This window comes from Ptiloglossa arizonensis, chromosome 5, assembly GCF_051014685.1.
Source record: "Ptiloglossa arizonensis isolate GNS036 chromosome 5, iyPtiAriz1_principal, whole genome shotgun sequence".
Lineage (NCBI taxonomy): Eukaryota > Metazoa > Arthropoda > Insecta > Hymenoptera > Colletidae > Ptiloglossa > Ptiloglossa arizonensis.
In genome coordinates, this window is record NC_135052.1 from 3,602,437 (window position 1) to 3,620,742 (window position 18,306).

General features: G+C 40.3%; 2 protein-coding genes across 9 annotated transcripts in view; one reads left to right on the forward strand and one right to left on the reverse strand.

Annotated features, from left to right (window-relative positions):
- Window positions 1–273: 273 nt before the first annotated feature.
- Npf (neuropeptide F) overlaps window positions 274–18,306 on the reverse strand; it is a 92,588-nt gene continuing 74,555 nt past the window's right edge. For 6 of the 8 annotated variants that reach the window (XM_076311643.1, XM_076311639.1, XM_076311637.1 and 3 more), the window contains 2 exons: window positions 1,619–1,843; window positions 274–910 (listed from right to left, as the gene is read on the reverse strand). In XM_076311643.1, the coding sequence (XP_076167758.1) occupies window positions 664–910; window positions 1,619–1,803 (432 nt within the window). In that variant the 5' untranslated portion in view covers window positions 1,804–1,843 and the 3' untranslated portion in view covers window positions 274–663. Of the gene's footprint in view, window positions 911–1,618; window positions 1,844–7,381; window positions 7,475–18,306 lie in introns of those variants that run through there. The other 2 variants (XM_076311642.1, XM_076311640.1) reach the window with 2 other exon arrangements.
- Window positions 16,790–18,306, forward strand: part of Np (serine protease notopleural) — a 45,126-nt gene continuing 43,609 nt past the window's right edge. Inside the window, exon 1 of the mRNA XM_076311636.1 lies at window positions 16,790–16,876. The gene's annotated coding sequence lies outside the window, so the exon portion shown is untranslated. The remainder of the gene's footprint in view (window positions 16,877–18,306) is intronic.

Genomic DNA, 18,306 nt, shown 5'->3' on the forward strand with positions numbered 1-18,306 from the left:
AAAGTGTAGAGAAGGATTTTACTTTAATCCTATAATCAAGGAATGCGACCGTTTAGAAAATGGACCGGGTTGCCCATAAACCGTTGTTCCGATTGTATAACGTTTCCCCGAATTGAAAGTTCTTGCTTGAACGAAAGCATGCGACGATTAATTTCAACCTGAAGAATGAAGATTTCTTGGAAGATGAAAAATATGTTTGAACGTACCACAAAGCATTGCATTTCAATTGAAACGTTCGTTTGTTAAATCAGTGCTTATCTTCCTTTGGTTTTTTATTTTATTTCGATATATGTATTTACATACAAGTCTAGATTTGCAATAAAATATTTAAAACGCTATCGCGTGGATGATTATTTATTTCGAATTGTAACGTCGCCGCACAGAAAAATGCCTACCAATTATTATAATTCATCGAAATAAACGAACAACGAAAGATTTTAACAGCGTACTATACTTTTAAGTTCGACTGCTCGGCCGAACCATCGTTTCGTTTCCGGTTTGAATGCGACAGGGATCTTTCTCGTGTGAAGGGATCGAGATCAATTGTTTCGTAGGTGAAATTAACTTCGTTGACGTTCACAAACAATGTAAGGGGGAATGACAATAAATTCGAGTGACGGAGAGATGTATACGTTGCGAATGGGGGCGAACGCATAGACCATTTTATTGCATATCGTCGTAGTATTTTTCAACTATGTCTAGCACGTGACAAGGCCGGTCGTCGATTCTTGAACCGTGCTTGTTGTCCCCGGTGCTCTCGAATTCGCGAAGAAATCGACTCCTCTCCTGTTTCCTTCTCTCGAATCTCGGTTGCTGCAATTGTTCCGAAACGCCCAGCATCGTTTTCACCGTGTCCCAAGCACGATTGCCACCCGACATGGTGGATAGGCCATCGCCCCTCTTCCCGTACCTGATTAATTTACCATATACATTACGACGAAGTTAAGACGACTTTTACTATACGAATCACATGCAGTCAAACGCATTCATTTCGGAACGTTCAACCGTCGAGACATTTGCTGGCGCGAACTTATTTTTATGAATTTAAACGCAACTACGAGTACACAATCGGGCTATTAACGCCAACTGTGTACAAGAAACTCCCTATGTCGCACTTAGTACGTACAACGGCATCGGTTTTATCGTAATCAGTGTGTTGTAAATTATTTGGTAATCTCGACCGAACGAGCTTCGGTATTAAACATATTTATTATAAATACAAAAAGAATTTCACGTAGCAAAAGATTGCGTTCAATTACTCGAAAAGTGTCTGTGTCAAAGTCAATGATCAATCTAAAATCAATAAAAATCTCAACAATCAATGCCATGGAACGAAGCTCGTGAACTGAACAATTAATTGTGTTAATATTTCATTGGTGACGTAATTTGAATAGGAGTAATCGTACATATCCGTGGTGATATCTGAAACGTCATCACTGATTTCTGGAAATATATTTTACGATCGATTTACGCAATCGTAAGGTGAGAAATACTTTCGTCGCGGTTACTCTTTTTTCTGTGTTGTACTCTGTTTTCGTGCAAGATTATATAGTAATCATAGTACATGTTTAGTCAAAGGATCGAAGTTATACTTTGAATGTTAGGTATTGTACGTTACCTGGCCTTTCCATTGCGCAAATAGTTATCACCGACGTGATCAATGAATTTTCTTAGCTCTTCTAGGCTCGAAATTATCTCTGGTCGCGTTGGTATAGTCGTGGTCTCGGGTTCGTTGTCAGCAATCGTGGTTCCAAGAACGAAAACGACGAGGAACAAGTAGATGGCATTTGGATACGATTGCATTCTCGCCACGGAAGTATGGTCCTTTTTACTGGAAAAGAAACTTCCCGTATCCCACTTAGTTGGTACAACAGCATCGATTTTATCGTAATCAGTGTATTGTAAATTATTTGGTGATCTCGAGCGAACGAGCTTCGATATTAAACATATTTACTATAAATAGAAAAACAATTTCACGTAGCAAAAGATTGCGTTCAATTACTCGATAAGTGTCTGTGTTAAAGTATCTGAATAATCAATGCCATGGAACGAATAAACTCTATGTAGAATAATTTGTGATACTTACTTTTAAAAGAAAAGAAACGAGTTAAGTGATTAATTTAGTAAAAGAATCGTTCTCCATATTTAGCATTTGGAAAGATGTTAATGTAACGGTAAAAGTTTCGTTAATTTTATTGCGAAATGAGGGATCTGTCGAGTGTTTGAAAACTACATTTTCAACCCACCTTTGTCAAGCTGTTCAAATATTCTATCTACTTCTTTGATTGGCAATAGCTAACTCCGTAAACAATACACATATGTACATACTTATAGTTTTCTCGCTGCCTATTCCTCTTTATGAGTTAAATATTTAATCACCGTTGTTTAAACAGATTGGCGAATAAATGTTTCAACTATTTCACAGATAAACCTATAAGTTCGTTTGCTAGCCATACTGACTTAACTCGTTATTGCGCGTGACTTGTTTTACACGTGTTTCGATTTTATATCGCAACGTTCGTAATTATATTCATTCGAAACGCGCATACGTTTGGTCAAAATTATGGTGGAATATTTTGAATAATATAATAGAACCTTGACAAGCCGAACACTGATCAAGAAATATTTAGATTAGAACAGACTTAGATTATATATATATATATATATATATATATATATATACACACGTATCGTTTGGATGATTAAACTTTTTCTTGATCAGTGTTCGGATTGTATATATATACATATGTATATCGTCCAATATGAAAGAAAGAGAAATGTGCACAATGTTTTCATTTGTTCGTACTTGCTGTCTCTATGAATTAACGTTTCTCGTTGTACACAATGTTTTCGGATCATCGCTTAACATTCATACAAATGGTAAAAATCAACAAGAGTAATTTCGGTTCTCAGCATCTGGCTACATCGTAGAAATGCTGCTTTGCTGCTTATTTAAGAAATATATATATATATATATATATATGTTATAACTCTATTATAAATTTCAACTGGATTAAGATAAGACGAACGATTCAGCAGCGAGTTTTACGAGTGTGTGTAGCGACGTGTCACCGAAATGGATTCTAACAATATTGATGAACGTTACACGATTAAATTTTGTATCGATGTAGATTTTTGAGTACGATCCAAAAACGAAATGACAAAGTGAAGAGTTGCGCACGAGCAAGTCGCGACGATAAAAAAAGAGAAGTAAGAACGAGCAAACGAAAAATGAAATCAATGCTAATTTGATTTTTCAATAATAAAGGTATCGTTCGTAAGGAATTTTCACTACGTGGACACACGGTAAACCAAATTTACCATCGTCCTTGAATGACTCTCACACTGCACGGTCCGCGAATGTGGTTTCGGGCAAAGATTAGTATTTCTGTGGTTCCACAGACTCCATCTCGATCCGAGTTCACCTAGCCTTTTTCTTCTTCCAAAAGTTATCTCAGAACCGCGTGCAGACAATTATAATCGAAGAATCGAAAACAATTTCGGTAGAAACGTTACAGAGTTGTTACCAAGAGTAGAAACAGTGCTCCCGCTATCGTATGGCTTCTCGAAGGAACTATTTTAAAGATGTAAATTTTTCATTTAATAAAGTATAAAAATTTGTCTAGAACCAGCCTTATTACTTTTTATACACATCTCGCAGACCAGACTTAGATAGTAAAATCTGAACCGTTTGTACGGAGCTATCGGTGTAATCGAGTACAGAATAGAGTAATAATAAGATACAATGAAGTAATTAATAGATTAGAACGGCGCCAAATCACAATCGAATTCTGTAATCGAGTACAGAATAGGTATAGTTATTTGTGGCATAGAAGAGCAGAAACTGATATTCAAGATTGAGTTGAAAATCACATTTAGTACAGCTCCTTGCTGAATTTTTCTTCAACGATCACCGTGCAAAAAGTTTCGTGTTTTCGATTATCCGAGCACCGTGTTTCCGTGTATACTATAGATTCTGTGCGTTGGTACCGACATCGCTTTGGTTTACAGGTGACACAATTGAACGATCGTCGAACAAAGCACGACAGGTGGAAAAATGGCGCGGAACGAGAACGATCGAGTCTCGGCCGAGATCCGGAACAATTCGTGATACCGCGTTGCAACAAGCTAATCTGGACGGAAACTGAACGGAGAGTTACTTGTTGCTCGTTTGGTACAATTTCACCGATGATGAAAGTTTTCCGCGGAGAACTCGATGATACGAAATTGAATATTGAAACGAAGTCGACCGACGGACGTGTCGTTACGTTACGTTATGCGTCAATGTCAAAAGATTTGGTACAAAGTCGGTCTTCAGTTGCAAGGAACGTAAAGAATCGCATAAAAATCATTTCGATTAATCGGTCCAAGTCTTTGAAAACGATAAAACGTGTTTCGTTCGATCGATAAAACGAAATGTTCTATGCTCTAAATACTTTCGGTGCCTAATCTAATCTAAGGACCATACATGTTACGAAAATGATTTTAAAGAGAAAACAATGTTAAATTACTCGAGCATAAACCGTATTTAATCTTAATACGCTTTCCGATATAAATTATCTAGGAAATCGACATACCTGTATATGTATTTCTATCTGGAAACATCTCCAACGGAAATAAAGTAAACGCGTGCCAATTACATACACGTACATATGTATATCTACATTCGTCTATTGTTGAAACAAGTGGGTGTATACCGACAATCTACGAACCGTAAGGAATTGTCAATTTTATATTTCATTGATTTTTACCCGTTTACTACGATGTCGAAAGAGTGAAAACCGTGTATGGCTTTTATTCAAATTAACGCGTAATTCCCTAAAACATTATTGCACGATGAATGTAATATTGAATTACTTTGTTTCTCAATACAACCAATGATAATATTGGTGCAATATTGTAACATTAAATGTAACGTTGAATAACTTTGCTTTTCAATACACGATGAATGTAACGTTGAATAACATTGTTTTTTAATACATTATCAGTGTAGCTTATGGTAGTTTATGGTTTCTACTCGATGTCCTTAAAGATATTTAATAAAGATCACTTTTCATTTAACAACTGAAGCGGCGATCACTTGTATCATATGTAGCACCGAAAATTATGCAAACATGAATGAGGTGGTAGTTAAAGTGTCGAGAATAGAAACTTTCGATCGTATGAAAGCATTTTTAACTTATTTCGAATAACGGGAGTGTGTTAAAATCAAAATGTTTCTGTTACACGAGTAAGTAGGTATACATTAGGTTGTTTTGAAGGTCATTTCGTTTTTCAAAATGGAGAATGTATAATTCGATAAAATGTTTGTACACTCTAAAAAAAAAATTGTGTTTCATTTTCACGAAAAAAACAAAAACGAAATGACTTTCCGAACAACCCCATAGTAATGGGGTTAAATCGGAAACCATTTCTGCGAACTGAAGAATGAAAATCCCTTCTCTCGCGAGATCGATGTGTCGTGTCCAATTTGAAAATTGTTGCGATGATCGATCGATATGCAACTGCAAGTGTAAACGTAACTTCACTTCGGTTTTGACAATAGTATTCGTCACGTCCGTTGATATACCTTTTTATTTCGAGCCACCGCAACGAAGATAGCGTTTTCATAGCTCGGTGCAGAAATCGCTCGAGAAAACGTGTCTTTCGTGGACATTATTCGTTCCAGAAAATGAATTAACGTATCAGAGCTCTCGCGGACAAAGTATTTCAGTCGATTTTCCCTCACTTCTGTCTACTTACGAATTACTACTTCCTCTGCTGGTAAGCATCGCTAACTAATTGCACCGAGAGTCCGTCGTTATGATATCAGTATGATTTCCAGGCGATAGTTATCAGAGATTGATTCGTGGCTGCTTGTACATTTACCGAAATATATTTTTTTTTTTGCTTCTACAGGCCAAAACGGTTGTCTTTCGGAACTACGTTCACGAAGAATCCTGGGGAATTAATTCAACGATTTTTATTGGTCCATCGAGAGGACAATATCGCCGGTTGGCCGACGGTTTAGCGCGCGCTATGACCAATTTTCATAAAACCGAGAAAACAGACCGAATCGACCGTTCTATCGTTTTACAGCAAACCGTGCACTAAAAAGAAAAAAAAGAAAAACTGCGGTATAAAAGGTACTCGCGCAAGCTCGCTAATCCAGCAACGAAGTCACTCGAAAAAGAGAACGAGTATTCCTGCAGGATTCCCTTGTATCGCGTGTTCCTTCTTTCCTTTCCCCCTTCAACGCTCCACGGTTCACACGTCGAGATTGTTTATTGCTCCGAAGTGGCAGAAGAAGCATAGAAATTCCGTGGAAACTCGCGCGGAAAATTGAAACGAATCGTCGTTACGAATCGAACAGATTTCACGCGGCTCTGTTGTTTCGATCGTTGGAAACAAATTGGTGAAAAAGAGTGCTGGGAAAATCGTCGAGGGCAAGATCATAGTCCGGTTATTCACGTTCGCATCGAGGTGATCGAAAAATGAAATCCGCGTCGATTTGAAACGAAAGGGCGTGCGTTCACGGTGCGATTCATCTTGAATATGTAAAACCGATCGCGATTATCGATTACGAAGCAAAGACACTTGAAATAATCGGAACGGTGACGAGCTATCGAATCGATCGTGGAACACGAATTTCGAACACGTTCTTCCGCGGCGACGCGACGCGGTTAGATCGTAAATACGTTATCGTTAAATATCGTGTTCTGTGTTTGTTTTCAATTGCGCGCGAACGGATTAGAGAACAGGTGTAGCGTTCCATGTGCCGGAAAATTTTCATCGATTCGAATACCATCGAAGCACACGAAGAAAACGTTTGTAAAATAACGTCTCGCTCGAAGTACGCGGATTTCTGAAGTCTTTCGGTGTAGTCGCGAGCATCGAATTCCGATGATAGAATGGAAGAAAAAAAACAAAGATCGAAACGAAATTTTCTGCACCGTGGAGTAAACTCGGTTACGATTCGGTGTAAACGCCGATGAAAACAATCAACACGAGCCAAGAGCAAGGAGAATTGTACAAAGGTTATCCCCTTTTCGATGGAAACTATGGTCTGGTCGGGTTCCACGAGAACTGATTATTCTTGCGTAGAAGAAGAAAGACCGTAAAGATGCGACGGACACGTACGTGTAAGTAAAGACGCGAAAATTCGCATCAATCTCCGATTTGTATCAAATCGAGCACGATTCGGAGTAAGTAGCTATTACGCGTCTCGAGGATAGTTTCGTACGTGAACTCGAGATTACCAGACATTACATTTACCAATTATAGCTACGGTGGTGTCGTTCAATAACGAACAATCGCACAGATCACAGTAATTGCACGAACAACTCACAATTTTCCATCGTTATCGTAACACGAAAGAATACTATTCGAAACACCTACTCACCGGTCGATCGAGGAGTCGATTCGAAACTACGTTCTCGAAGGTAAGGGATTGATCTGTTTCGACGAAAAGTTTTCCGTATCCTGGCGAACGATTCGAAAGTTCAGATCGGCCGCTCGGGCCACCGACAGGAGTATATATACCTGAGAACGCACCCTCCAACGCATCCCCTCGGCTGCAGCCCATGTATCGCGCAGCCAATCCACGAGGTTCAACCCCACCAACCATCCTTCCGTCCTTCGATGGATCCTTTTTTTTCCGATATTTCACGTTGTCCATCGAAATATCCGAGGGATCGATTCGATCCAAAGTATCATCCCGATACGATTAGTCTCTTTAACGAGAGGATAATAAACGCCAAATTTTTTTCTCGATCTTTGACCTTGTCCATCGAAATATTCTTCGACCGTTCGATTCAAAGCACTTCGATACAATTCAACTCTTAGATATTCTTGCTAACGATTAATCTTTTCAACGAGAGGATTATTCACGTACGTGCATTTGGATAACAAACACTGAACTTTCTTTTCGATCTTTGACGTTGTCCATCGAAATATTCTTCGACCGTTCGATTCAAAGCACCTCGATACAATTCAACTCTTAGATATTCTTGCTAACGATTAATCTTTTCAATGAGAGGATTATACACGTACGTGCATTTGGATAAGAAACACTGAACTTTCTTTTCGATCTTTGACGTTGTCCATCGAAATATTCTTCGACCGTTCGATTCAAAGCACCTCGATACAGTTCAACTTTTAGGTATTCTTGTTAACGATCAATCTTTTCAACGAGATCTGCTCGAGAATTACACACGTACGTATATTCGGATAAAAAATACCAAACTTGAACGTTTCTCGCAGAATGCGATCAATGTTTCTGTTACGGGTGTATAAGAGTTTGAAAAGCAGTAAAAGGTGGTAATTTTTCCACCCATAAATTGCAACATTATACTTAGTGTACATTTAAGAGAAAACTCGACAAAAAATGTTTACCAGTAAATATTTTATAACGTTAAAAACGTATGTTTTAAATGTTTCGATTCTGTAACTCCGAACTTTCTTTGATAAAAGTGTACGTATAACGATCAAACGTGGACAAATTTAAACACAATAATATCCAGGCGCATGTAGTAAGTATCTTAAGAGATTCGTAATAAAATTTTATCATTTATCAATGTTGCTTGACTCTGACTTCTTGCTTAGATATTATTGCGTTTATATCTTTTCGTGTGTAACCGTTACAGAGGATTCGTAATTACCCGATCGAAACGTTTAAAATATACAGTTCGAACCATTTTCTCGTATCCGAATTGGAATTTTCAACCAGCAATTTACCATCAAATTTATACTTTTACTTTTCGATTCACAAGAATCTCTTGCAGTTTTTTATTTTCCATTTTCTTTTACTCGGTAACGGTAGATCAATGGTACAAAGTTTAGTTCCTGTAAACAAACCAATCTGCCCGTTCCTTTTTGAATAAATAACGAACGATACGAGAAGATGCAAGAAACCATTCTAACCCAACACGGTTAAAAACAATACTCGTCTTTGCATTAGTCGATCGGTCGAGGCGTTTCACGGTTACCGTGAACATCGTTTTAAAAAGCAGCGTCTCGAGGAAAACTGGTTTAAAGTTTCACAATACGTCGAGTGATCCCGAGTATACCGTTTCCGCCAATGAATTCTATCTACCTACCTATACACCTTATTTAATAACGCTGAATTTCTATAGGATACTTTCGAGAATTTCTATTGTCATTTCTAAGACAAACTGCAACTTCACGAAGCGAAAGATGAAAAAGTTCGAATTTTCCGAATTTCACATCCCCTTTTCGCGTTATCCTAATACAATCTCAAACGTTGGACATAATTATTGCATACACATCGCAAACATACCACGAGAGGGTGAGTTTCCATTCCTTGCGCGATCTTCTTCGCGAGCAATACGATTTCTACAAAACTGTAATCAGATTGGTTTCGAAATACAAAGTTACTGCGAGATTTAACGAAACGTTCCTTCCAAGACGTCTGCCGGAGGTAAAGACGGATATCACTTTGCGCAGAGAATTGTGTATTTCCTTTCTGAGCGCGCGTCAACCGATCCTCTTTCACGTAAAATTCTATGGCGTATCCATGAAAACGTTTCCACGACAGTGTGCTTAACTTCGTCTCGGTTCTTACTCGTCGTCGGTGATCTCTCGGTTGGTGAAGGAAAGATTCGAGGGGAAAAAAAAATACCGACAGTCATCCTTGCCCTTTCAACGTTGTTTCTTTCGATCGATCCACGCTTACACGTTGCCGGTAATCGATTCAATATTTGTCCCTGGATATGCCCGGTGGTCCCCAAGCACTCGATAAAAATTTCCGCAAAATCACCCTCGTCTCTCCATCTACTTTATATTTAAAATAAAAGCCCGGCCGCTGTTATTCTTCGTGTTGCATCAGCGCATGTAGGTCGAGCGGATATCCACGCGCGGAGGATACCTCGAGATATCCGCGCGATACGTCCGCCAATCTTATGATCGTTAAATCTGACAGGAGGCTTCCGAAACTTAGGAATGCCCGATAACGATGCGAAGCTGCACGCGCCGAAGCCAGAATCGGCGTGTAGGTGTAATCTTCCTTCTCTCGCGTGGGCACGATACGAAATCGTGATGGCCATATCGATGGAAGTGTTAAAACGAGATTGCAGACAAAGAACGGGACACGACGATGGAAGGAAAAGAACAATATTAATAAAAGACACCCTATCGGGCCACGCGGATTTACCGTCATTGATTACGAGCATTATGAGCTCGTTCGCGTTGTTCTCTTTAATCCGTGTATTCTCGTTTCTCCTTCCGACCCCTTGCTACGTGTACGCTCGGTGACGAGCAACATTTCTTTTTTTTACACAACAGACAAACTGCTGTTCATCCGTTCTTCGTCGAATACAAATTAGAATTTTAATCGAGAATTGAAATATTTCCCAACGAACAGATTCCACCGTCCGATCGGATCAACGTCGCGAATCAATCGCTGTGTGTTGCTTTTTTTATTCGAAGAAGATTGTACCCATTGTTGCGTACACAGAATGCTCGATGTGTAATTTTATACGGGCGTTTTAAAATTATTAAACTCGTTGGAATGTTTTCGCGTTTTCGTTAGCTTTTAGAAGAAAATGGGAGGAAATTTATTTACTCGCTGGTCCGATGGGAAAAAATTCACTGATGCATGGTAAGACAGATGAAAGAGAGGCGAAACGAACGGATGAATACTTGTATTCGAGTACGAACAGTCGACGACAAATGAATGAAAAAATAAGAGAAACATTGGTTAATCGTGATTTACATAGATAGTAGGTTGTTCGATAAAACTTGTTAACAGAAGTAGGTTGTTCTGTTGTAAAATTGTGCCCATCGTTGCGCACACAGACAATTAAAAACAATCGCACTAAATTCCATTCGTTGAATGACTATCGAATAAAACTCACCGTTGTTACTACTTCAAACTAAATTTATTACTGCCCGGAATTGAACTTATCATTAGTATTAAATAAGTGGTCGACGTGTAATTTTATACGGGCGTTCTAAAATTATTAGACTCGTTGGAATGTTTTCGCGTTTTCGTTAGTTTTAGAGGAAAATGGGAGGAAATTTATTTACTCGCTGGTCCGATGGGAAAAAATTCACTGATGCATGGTAAGACAGATGAAAGAGAGGCGAAACGAACGGATGAATACTTGTATTCGAGTACGAACAGTCGACGACAAATGAATGAAAAAATGAAAGAGGAAAAAGAAGAGAGAGAAAATTCGAATTTACAGAGATACTTGTTGCTAATAATATACAAACAGTTGGGACAATTGTTGCTACTATTTACACAGAGTATGCTAAAATCCAAGATTCGATTTCAGATTTTCTCAAAGATACCATTCGTTCTCGTTTATTGACCTCTTCGAAAAACTATCGCAATTTATCGATACGTCACTGGGAAATTCAATCGTGAGTTTTTCTTTACAATTTTAGTGTTTACTTCCATCGTGCGATAATTAAAGTAACTTAAACGTTAAATGTATACGTACATGCCAGAATCCTGGGGAAAATTAATTCGTAATTCAAAGGTGCCGCGATGTCCGAGATAAACGTTAATCGCTGGAAAGAGTGGAGGATATGTTTCGCTAAATTGTTTCGCCGGTCGATTATCAGCGATTGTTATCTCGAATAGTTGAGATGTTTATCCGTATCGTTTTCGGTTACATTAACAGGTAAATCCGTTTTCATTTTCGTAAGAGATTTTATCGTTATTGATCTCATTCGAAGGAAAATACCCTATTGCCTAGAAAAAAAAAGCTTCGATGGAATATCTTTTTTAATTGAAAACTTGTCGACGAAAGTTTTAACGGAGCATTAACTGCAATAAAATTTTCGTCGTTTATATTCGCGTGGCTCGAAACTTGTAATTCGGTGCATCTCTATATTTCGACGAAATAATGTTTAATTTGCGTTTGTAAACGGAACCGTGTATTATTCTTTCCATATTCTTATAACTCGTAAATGCTAATATTTGTCGGTTTGTACATCGTATCGATGCGAAGCCGTGAAAATTGTCCGCGAGAAAAGGTTTCCCGTTGTCGAGCGAACGAATAGCATGATTTTCCGGCAAAAGAGTGACATGTAACTCGATTCGATAGCACGAAAACTTTCATATATTATATTGGATATTCTTCGGTAACCAAAAATGAAATGCCAGCCAGATAACAGTCTCCCCCTTGGAACGTCAAATGCGAACATATGTTCGTATTTGTTGGTTTTAATTAGATTTCGCTACGTGACTGTTCTACGAATTCGAGAAGTGGACAGTGTCGTTCAAAGGCAGAGTATTTATCGTGCACGGTTAATTTCACCGAAATTTCGTTTCTCGAAAATCGTCAATAACTTCCATCGAAAACGAAAGGACGAGACCAATCTTTCACAACACTTTTCGTAACAGTTGCACGACAATTTAATTCGTTGTTGAAACGATGCTCAGATTTTTCGATCGAGAAACACTGCGATAACAGATGCATTCGTAATGCGATAAAATGATTTGCGTATGTATCTTACGCGTGTCATTGGCCCTTGTCCATCGAAAACGAAAGGACGAGACCAATTTTTCACAACACTTTTCGTAATAGTTGCACGACAGTTTTGACTCGTTGTTGAAACGATGCTCAGATTTTTCGATCGAGAAACACTGCGATAACAGATGCATTCGTAATGCAATAAAAAGATTTGCATATGTATCTTACGCGTGTCATTGGCCCTTATCATCTAGGTAATATTTTTATTTTATTGTACATTTATCATCGAGCATTATCGTTCAAGTGATTTACGACTTTTACCCTTCCATCCGTTTACTTTGTCGTGTAATCCAGTTCATCCAGCGGATTATTTCTTTGTAGATCGCAATCTGGATCTCCTGCCGTATGGCATTAACGAAGTTCAGACCTATTTTGTAGTTAAAAGAGTTTTATGGAGATAAACCATCTAAGCGGGATGCACTGCGGGACTAATTGTACAAGACGGTAACCATATTTCACTGTTCTCTCAAAATTGGCTCACCGTTCGCGATAATTTACTAAAGAATTTTCTATCGAACGGTGAATTACCAAGTATTAACTCGAAAATACGAAGATCTTGAAATCTTTAATATAAAGTGTATTATATTATATGTATTATAAACGATTCGAAATATATAGCGTGTCGTGCGCGTTGAACAAGTCTACAGCCCTCGTTTCGTTTGCGAGTTTCGAGCGTATCGATAACACTGTTCATTGCACGAAATAGTTACTGGTTTTCTTTCGATCCAATCGTGAAATGGACACTTTGAAATAACATTCACGGCATGTTATTCTGTACGAATTTTAACAACTATTGCGATAACCGCGATCAGAAATATGTATCCGTATAGTTCGTGAAAGAAGCGCGCCAGCATTCTCAATTTGAAAATATATATTTCTGTTAAATACGATCCGCGTTTAGGTATACTACGTCAACGTGGGACAAGTGCATACAGAAACAAGTGGAAATCCGCCATAAACTGTGCAAGAAATGGAGAGTATACTTTCAAAATCAATCATTTTCAATCACACTAAACAAGTAAGTAGTTACGATCGATCGACACAGTGTACGGTTGAGACATACAGGGTGTCCCAATCGTGACCGGTCGATTTGAATTTCCTGCTATTTTTAAAACGTTGAACCGATTTACTTGAAACTTGACAAATGTTATCTAGACAGATGGGAAACTAATCGTGGAAAAGTATACGATGAAAGAACGCGTGCAAATTATTCAAGCGTATTATGAAAAATCGCGATCTTTAATGCCAACGATTCGGGAATTTCGTAATCGTTTCCCTCGGAATCGTGTGTCGGCAAAAAGCACTGTGAATAAACAAAATTGTCGCATATGGGGCTCGAAAAAATCCACGACAGGTTGAACGATTGCCAATGTATCCAAAGCGATCCAAAATCGTGCGATTTGACACTTTTGGACTTTTTTCTTTGGGGTCGCGTGAAAGGTGAGGTTTGTATCGACGATCCAGAGACAATTCCAGAGCCAAAAGATAACATCGAACGTGTCATTGGTGAAATCGATCCAAGATGGTGCGAAGAAGTTGTGAAAATTTTTGGAATAAGGTCGGTGGTCAGTAAAAAAAGCCGAGGCGTCCTTTTGGAAGATATCTTGTTCCATTATCAACTCTCAAGTTTGTACTTTTTTATAAGAGAAAAATATCAAGATTACTTAAACCGTTTGACTTTTATTCAAAAAGTAAACCGACCGGTGATGAACGGGACACCCTATATTACTGGACAAAAATTTTCCGTACGGTGTAAGTATCCGTATATTTATCGTTACTCGTGTGGAGAAAATAACGGTTCTTTTTTTGCCAGACTAACAACAGGGGATGAAAAAGTATATAATAATGTTAAAAGGGAATGAACGAGCAACTTGTGTTACTGAAAACGCACGATTAAACGTTAATCTCTTCGAGGATATTGTCACGTGTGTGTGTATGTGTGTAGGTTTAACCTTTAACGTATCTTAAGTATCGTAACGCGAAAGTTAACGCTCCAATTGCGAATAAATGTTCGTAATTAAATTTCCCAATGATATAACACTGCAACGTCTTCGTGACCACCGTGAGTCGATATCGATTAGAATTTTTCTTCCTTTCGAAGAAACATATTCGTTCCCGAAGAAAGTGAAGCACTGTGTGTCGTGAGACGATGAAGTAATTATACGCTACAAAGTTTTAACATCGAACGGAACTATCGCTGCGGAGAAATATTACGTCGTGTTAGAAAATGTAAAAGTTGCGATTGAATGCAAGCGTTCACGATTGGTAAGAATCGTACAACAATGGCCACCATGCGAAAATTGTGCGAAACCGATTTTTATCTTTTCCTTGTAAATCATTGTAAATTCTCTTTCGTTGAAAATTATTAAGAATGTCGATGCCGCGGAACACAGTACCTTATTAACTTCTATTTAGTTCGAATTCTGAAAGGGAAACTTTTCATACAAAATGAATCTACGATTTATTGTCAAGTTGGAACGGGGATCGTAAAACGTTTCGACGTTTATACGTTTATCGATCGAAATAAAGTATGGTTCGACAAAAGTTCTCATTAAATTTCGTTTCAACGGATGCTACGAAGTTTTCTGGCCGAACCAAACCGGCTTTCCAAAACGTGTTAATGTCGCTTACTTTTACTAGGTTGTTCAATAAGTTTTGTCGTTCGATAAAACTTATTGAACAGTACTGTTCAATGTAGTACTTTTGTCGTTCGAAAAGCTTATTGAACAGTACTGTTCAATGTAGTACTTTTGTCGTTCGATAAAACTTATTGAACAATACTATTCAAAAAGTTTTATCGAACGACGAAACTTATCGAACAACCTATTAGAGTAAGGCTCGAATACGGTTTCGAGATTACGGGAGGGCGCTGTGACCGCTATTCTTGGATAGAACTGTCGGTTCGACGAACGAAGGAACTTACCTTCCAAGGATAAGTCGCGAGTAAACGCCACCTTTGAGTTCCAAATCGTATAAACGTCATCGAAGAAATTCGCGATAACGATGCGAGTTGGTTCTTCGTTCGAAGCCGATTCGTCGAAAAATAATCTCTCGTCCACCTTCAAACCGAACACATTGAACGAATAACCGTATTTTCGAAAATCCAACCGATACCCAAGGAACACCCAAAGCGTTGATCGGTTGTTTCACCGTGCTCGAGAACAACGAGAACGTGATTCAATTCGAGTGGTACGAATCTCGTCGGAACTTAGTTCGATTAAAAAATTTCGAAGTCCTCGTCCTCGTACCGGGAACAAGGAAGTATCCGGAGATCGAACGAGCGAATGGTGGACGGTTCGAAATTTCGAAATGTTTTCTCGAGCGTCTGGAAAAAGAGCCTGTCCTTCGTCCGTAGCGCAGGATCAGGACGAAGGAACGCGGAGAGAAACCCTCCCTCCAAAAAAAAAAAAAAAAAAAAAAAAAAAGAAAAACAAAAAAAGAGAGAAAGGGGCACGGATAATGATATCGAAGAAGAGGCAACGTGTTCCCATCGGCCCATCCGGCGACCTGCGACGACAACCGGGTCGTAGTGGGGACGCTCGAAAGGCCAGAAGAGCGGCGACCGTGAGGCCCTCGCGAAGAGGAAGAGGACGAGGACGAGGCAGAAACGTGGCCGGTGGTAGTGTAAGAAGGACGGTGTATCGTTTAGAAAGAGAGAGGAGCAACGGAGGAGAACGGTCATTGCCACCACCTCACCTCGAGCCGGTGCTAAAGTCTCCTACGCGAGGTGTATCCTCGACCCTGGCACGGTCTACCGTGCGGAATTGTCCTGCAGTTTAGCTTGGCTTCGTTCACGTCGGTCGTGGTGGGGCCTTCACGAGCGACGATGCGCCGGGGCAGGATTCGTGCACGCGGAGCGCACCCGAGAGCACCTGGATCGGTGATCCAGAAGTCGTGAACCACGCTAGGATCACCGAGAAACCAGTTCGATCGGTGGTAGCCGCGACGAGCAGGTCGCGGTTGTTTCGTACGTTCGCGCGGTCTCTCGAGTATTACGTTCGAGATCGGTGACGGACGTGGTGCCCCACGATCTCGCGAGTTCGACGAGATTTTGGGTGCAAGGTGTCCCCCGTGGGCGCGCGCGCGCGCTCCGTCTCTCAATCTATCCGTCTCTCTTTCTCTTTCTCCTTCTGTCTCTCTCACACTCGGAACGTTCCACGGGCGAACCTGACGTCGAGGATTCGGCGATACTCGCCGCGGAGAATAACGTGTTTCGGTCTGGAAGAGGGTGGTGCGATTTCACGGTGCAGGTGGCTGTTGCACGAGCGCCGCCGAAGAGGGTGGTTTCAGGAGGGTGAGAATCCACGGGCTCGCTGGGGGGGTAACGATGCCTCTTGGAGTCTGACCACGGAGAAGTCTTCATCGTTCGTGGTCGTTCGGCGGTATCAGTCAAGGTAAGGTTACGATTCTTCGAGGCCCTCGACGAACAGAATCGCGCGATTCGTACCGAATCGTCCTTCGACGATGACCGATACCGTGTCGCGCTCGCGACGATATTCACGGTCCCGGTGTCCCGTGTTCGACGAGTAATTGGACACCGATGGATCGATCGATCGATCGATATCCACGGTACGTGTACGTGCGTGCATCGCGCGAACGTTTCCCTGTTTCCGCGTTTAACGCGAAAATATGATTTCGACGGTACGACGGTGATTCGTCGTTCTTTTGGTTCGATTTTCAAGTAAAGTGCGAAGCAGTACCGGGACGACCGAACCGCGTCGTATCACGATTCGCAGCCAATTCGATGTAAATAAATGCAACATGGAAGCGCATCCTCCGCGGGTTCGTTGCAGAATTAATTCGAAATGTTATAAGCGCTTGTTAGCGGTGGATTTATTTACCGTACCGGCGGAGCGAAAGAAATTTTCTGTGCCCGTTGGCAGCGATTTACCAAAGCGAACCGTATGTCGTTCACGAATAGCGGTACCGCTCGTTCCTTTAAGCAGAATTCGAACTTTCACGAACGCCGCGACCTTAGTACGAGTGTCGTTCTCTCGATGACATCGCCTCGTTTCGTATGTGATTCACGAATCGACCGGAAAGAAAGAAAAGAAGAGAAAAGAAAAAGGAAAGAGAAAAAAAAAAAAGAAACGAACGCATGCCAAACAACCTCGTTCACGGTGGTGGTTGAATAACGCTTAACGATCGAAGGCGTCCCCAGATCTCGGTGCATCGGCCGATGGAAAATGTTGGTAATATCGGAGAATGGGAACGCGTGTCGGGCAACTACGTATACGGTATTAAAAGATTTTTTAACGATCGGTGAATGGTGAATTAAATTCCGAGTGAGTCGACGATAAATTTTATGTCCAATTAACGCGCGTTGCTGCTCGGGAATATTTTGCTCGGAATACGGCGAACATCAGTCGACGATTAAACCGAGGTATTTACGACACTGCTCTTAAACCCTTTGGACTCGAGCCGTGTCTCCCAAGGGACGAACAAAGTTATTAACTCGATACCGTCCACGTCGCTCGGTCGCAGAATTTAGAAGCAGATCCTTCGCCAATTTTTTCGATAACGTTCGATGGAAATGCTCGAGCGAGGAGATCGACGTTCCCGATCGATTCGAAACAACGAAACGTCCGCGAGGAAAATTCCTCCGATACGAGGGAAAGAGGAAATTCGACGATCAAACGTTCCCCGTTCGAGAATGCCGAAATACGGAAGCAATAAACTAATCGCTATCGGGACGCGCGTACTCCAAAACTCGAAATGCGTGCACTCGAGTACTCTGCAAGAAATCGCGCTCCGTACGATTATCGAAATATCTACTGTACACGAATACTCGACGAAACGAAGTAGCGTTCACCGTGAATGAACG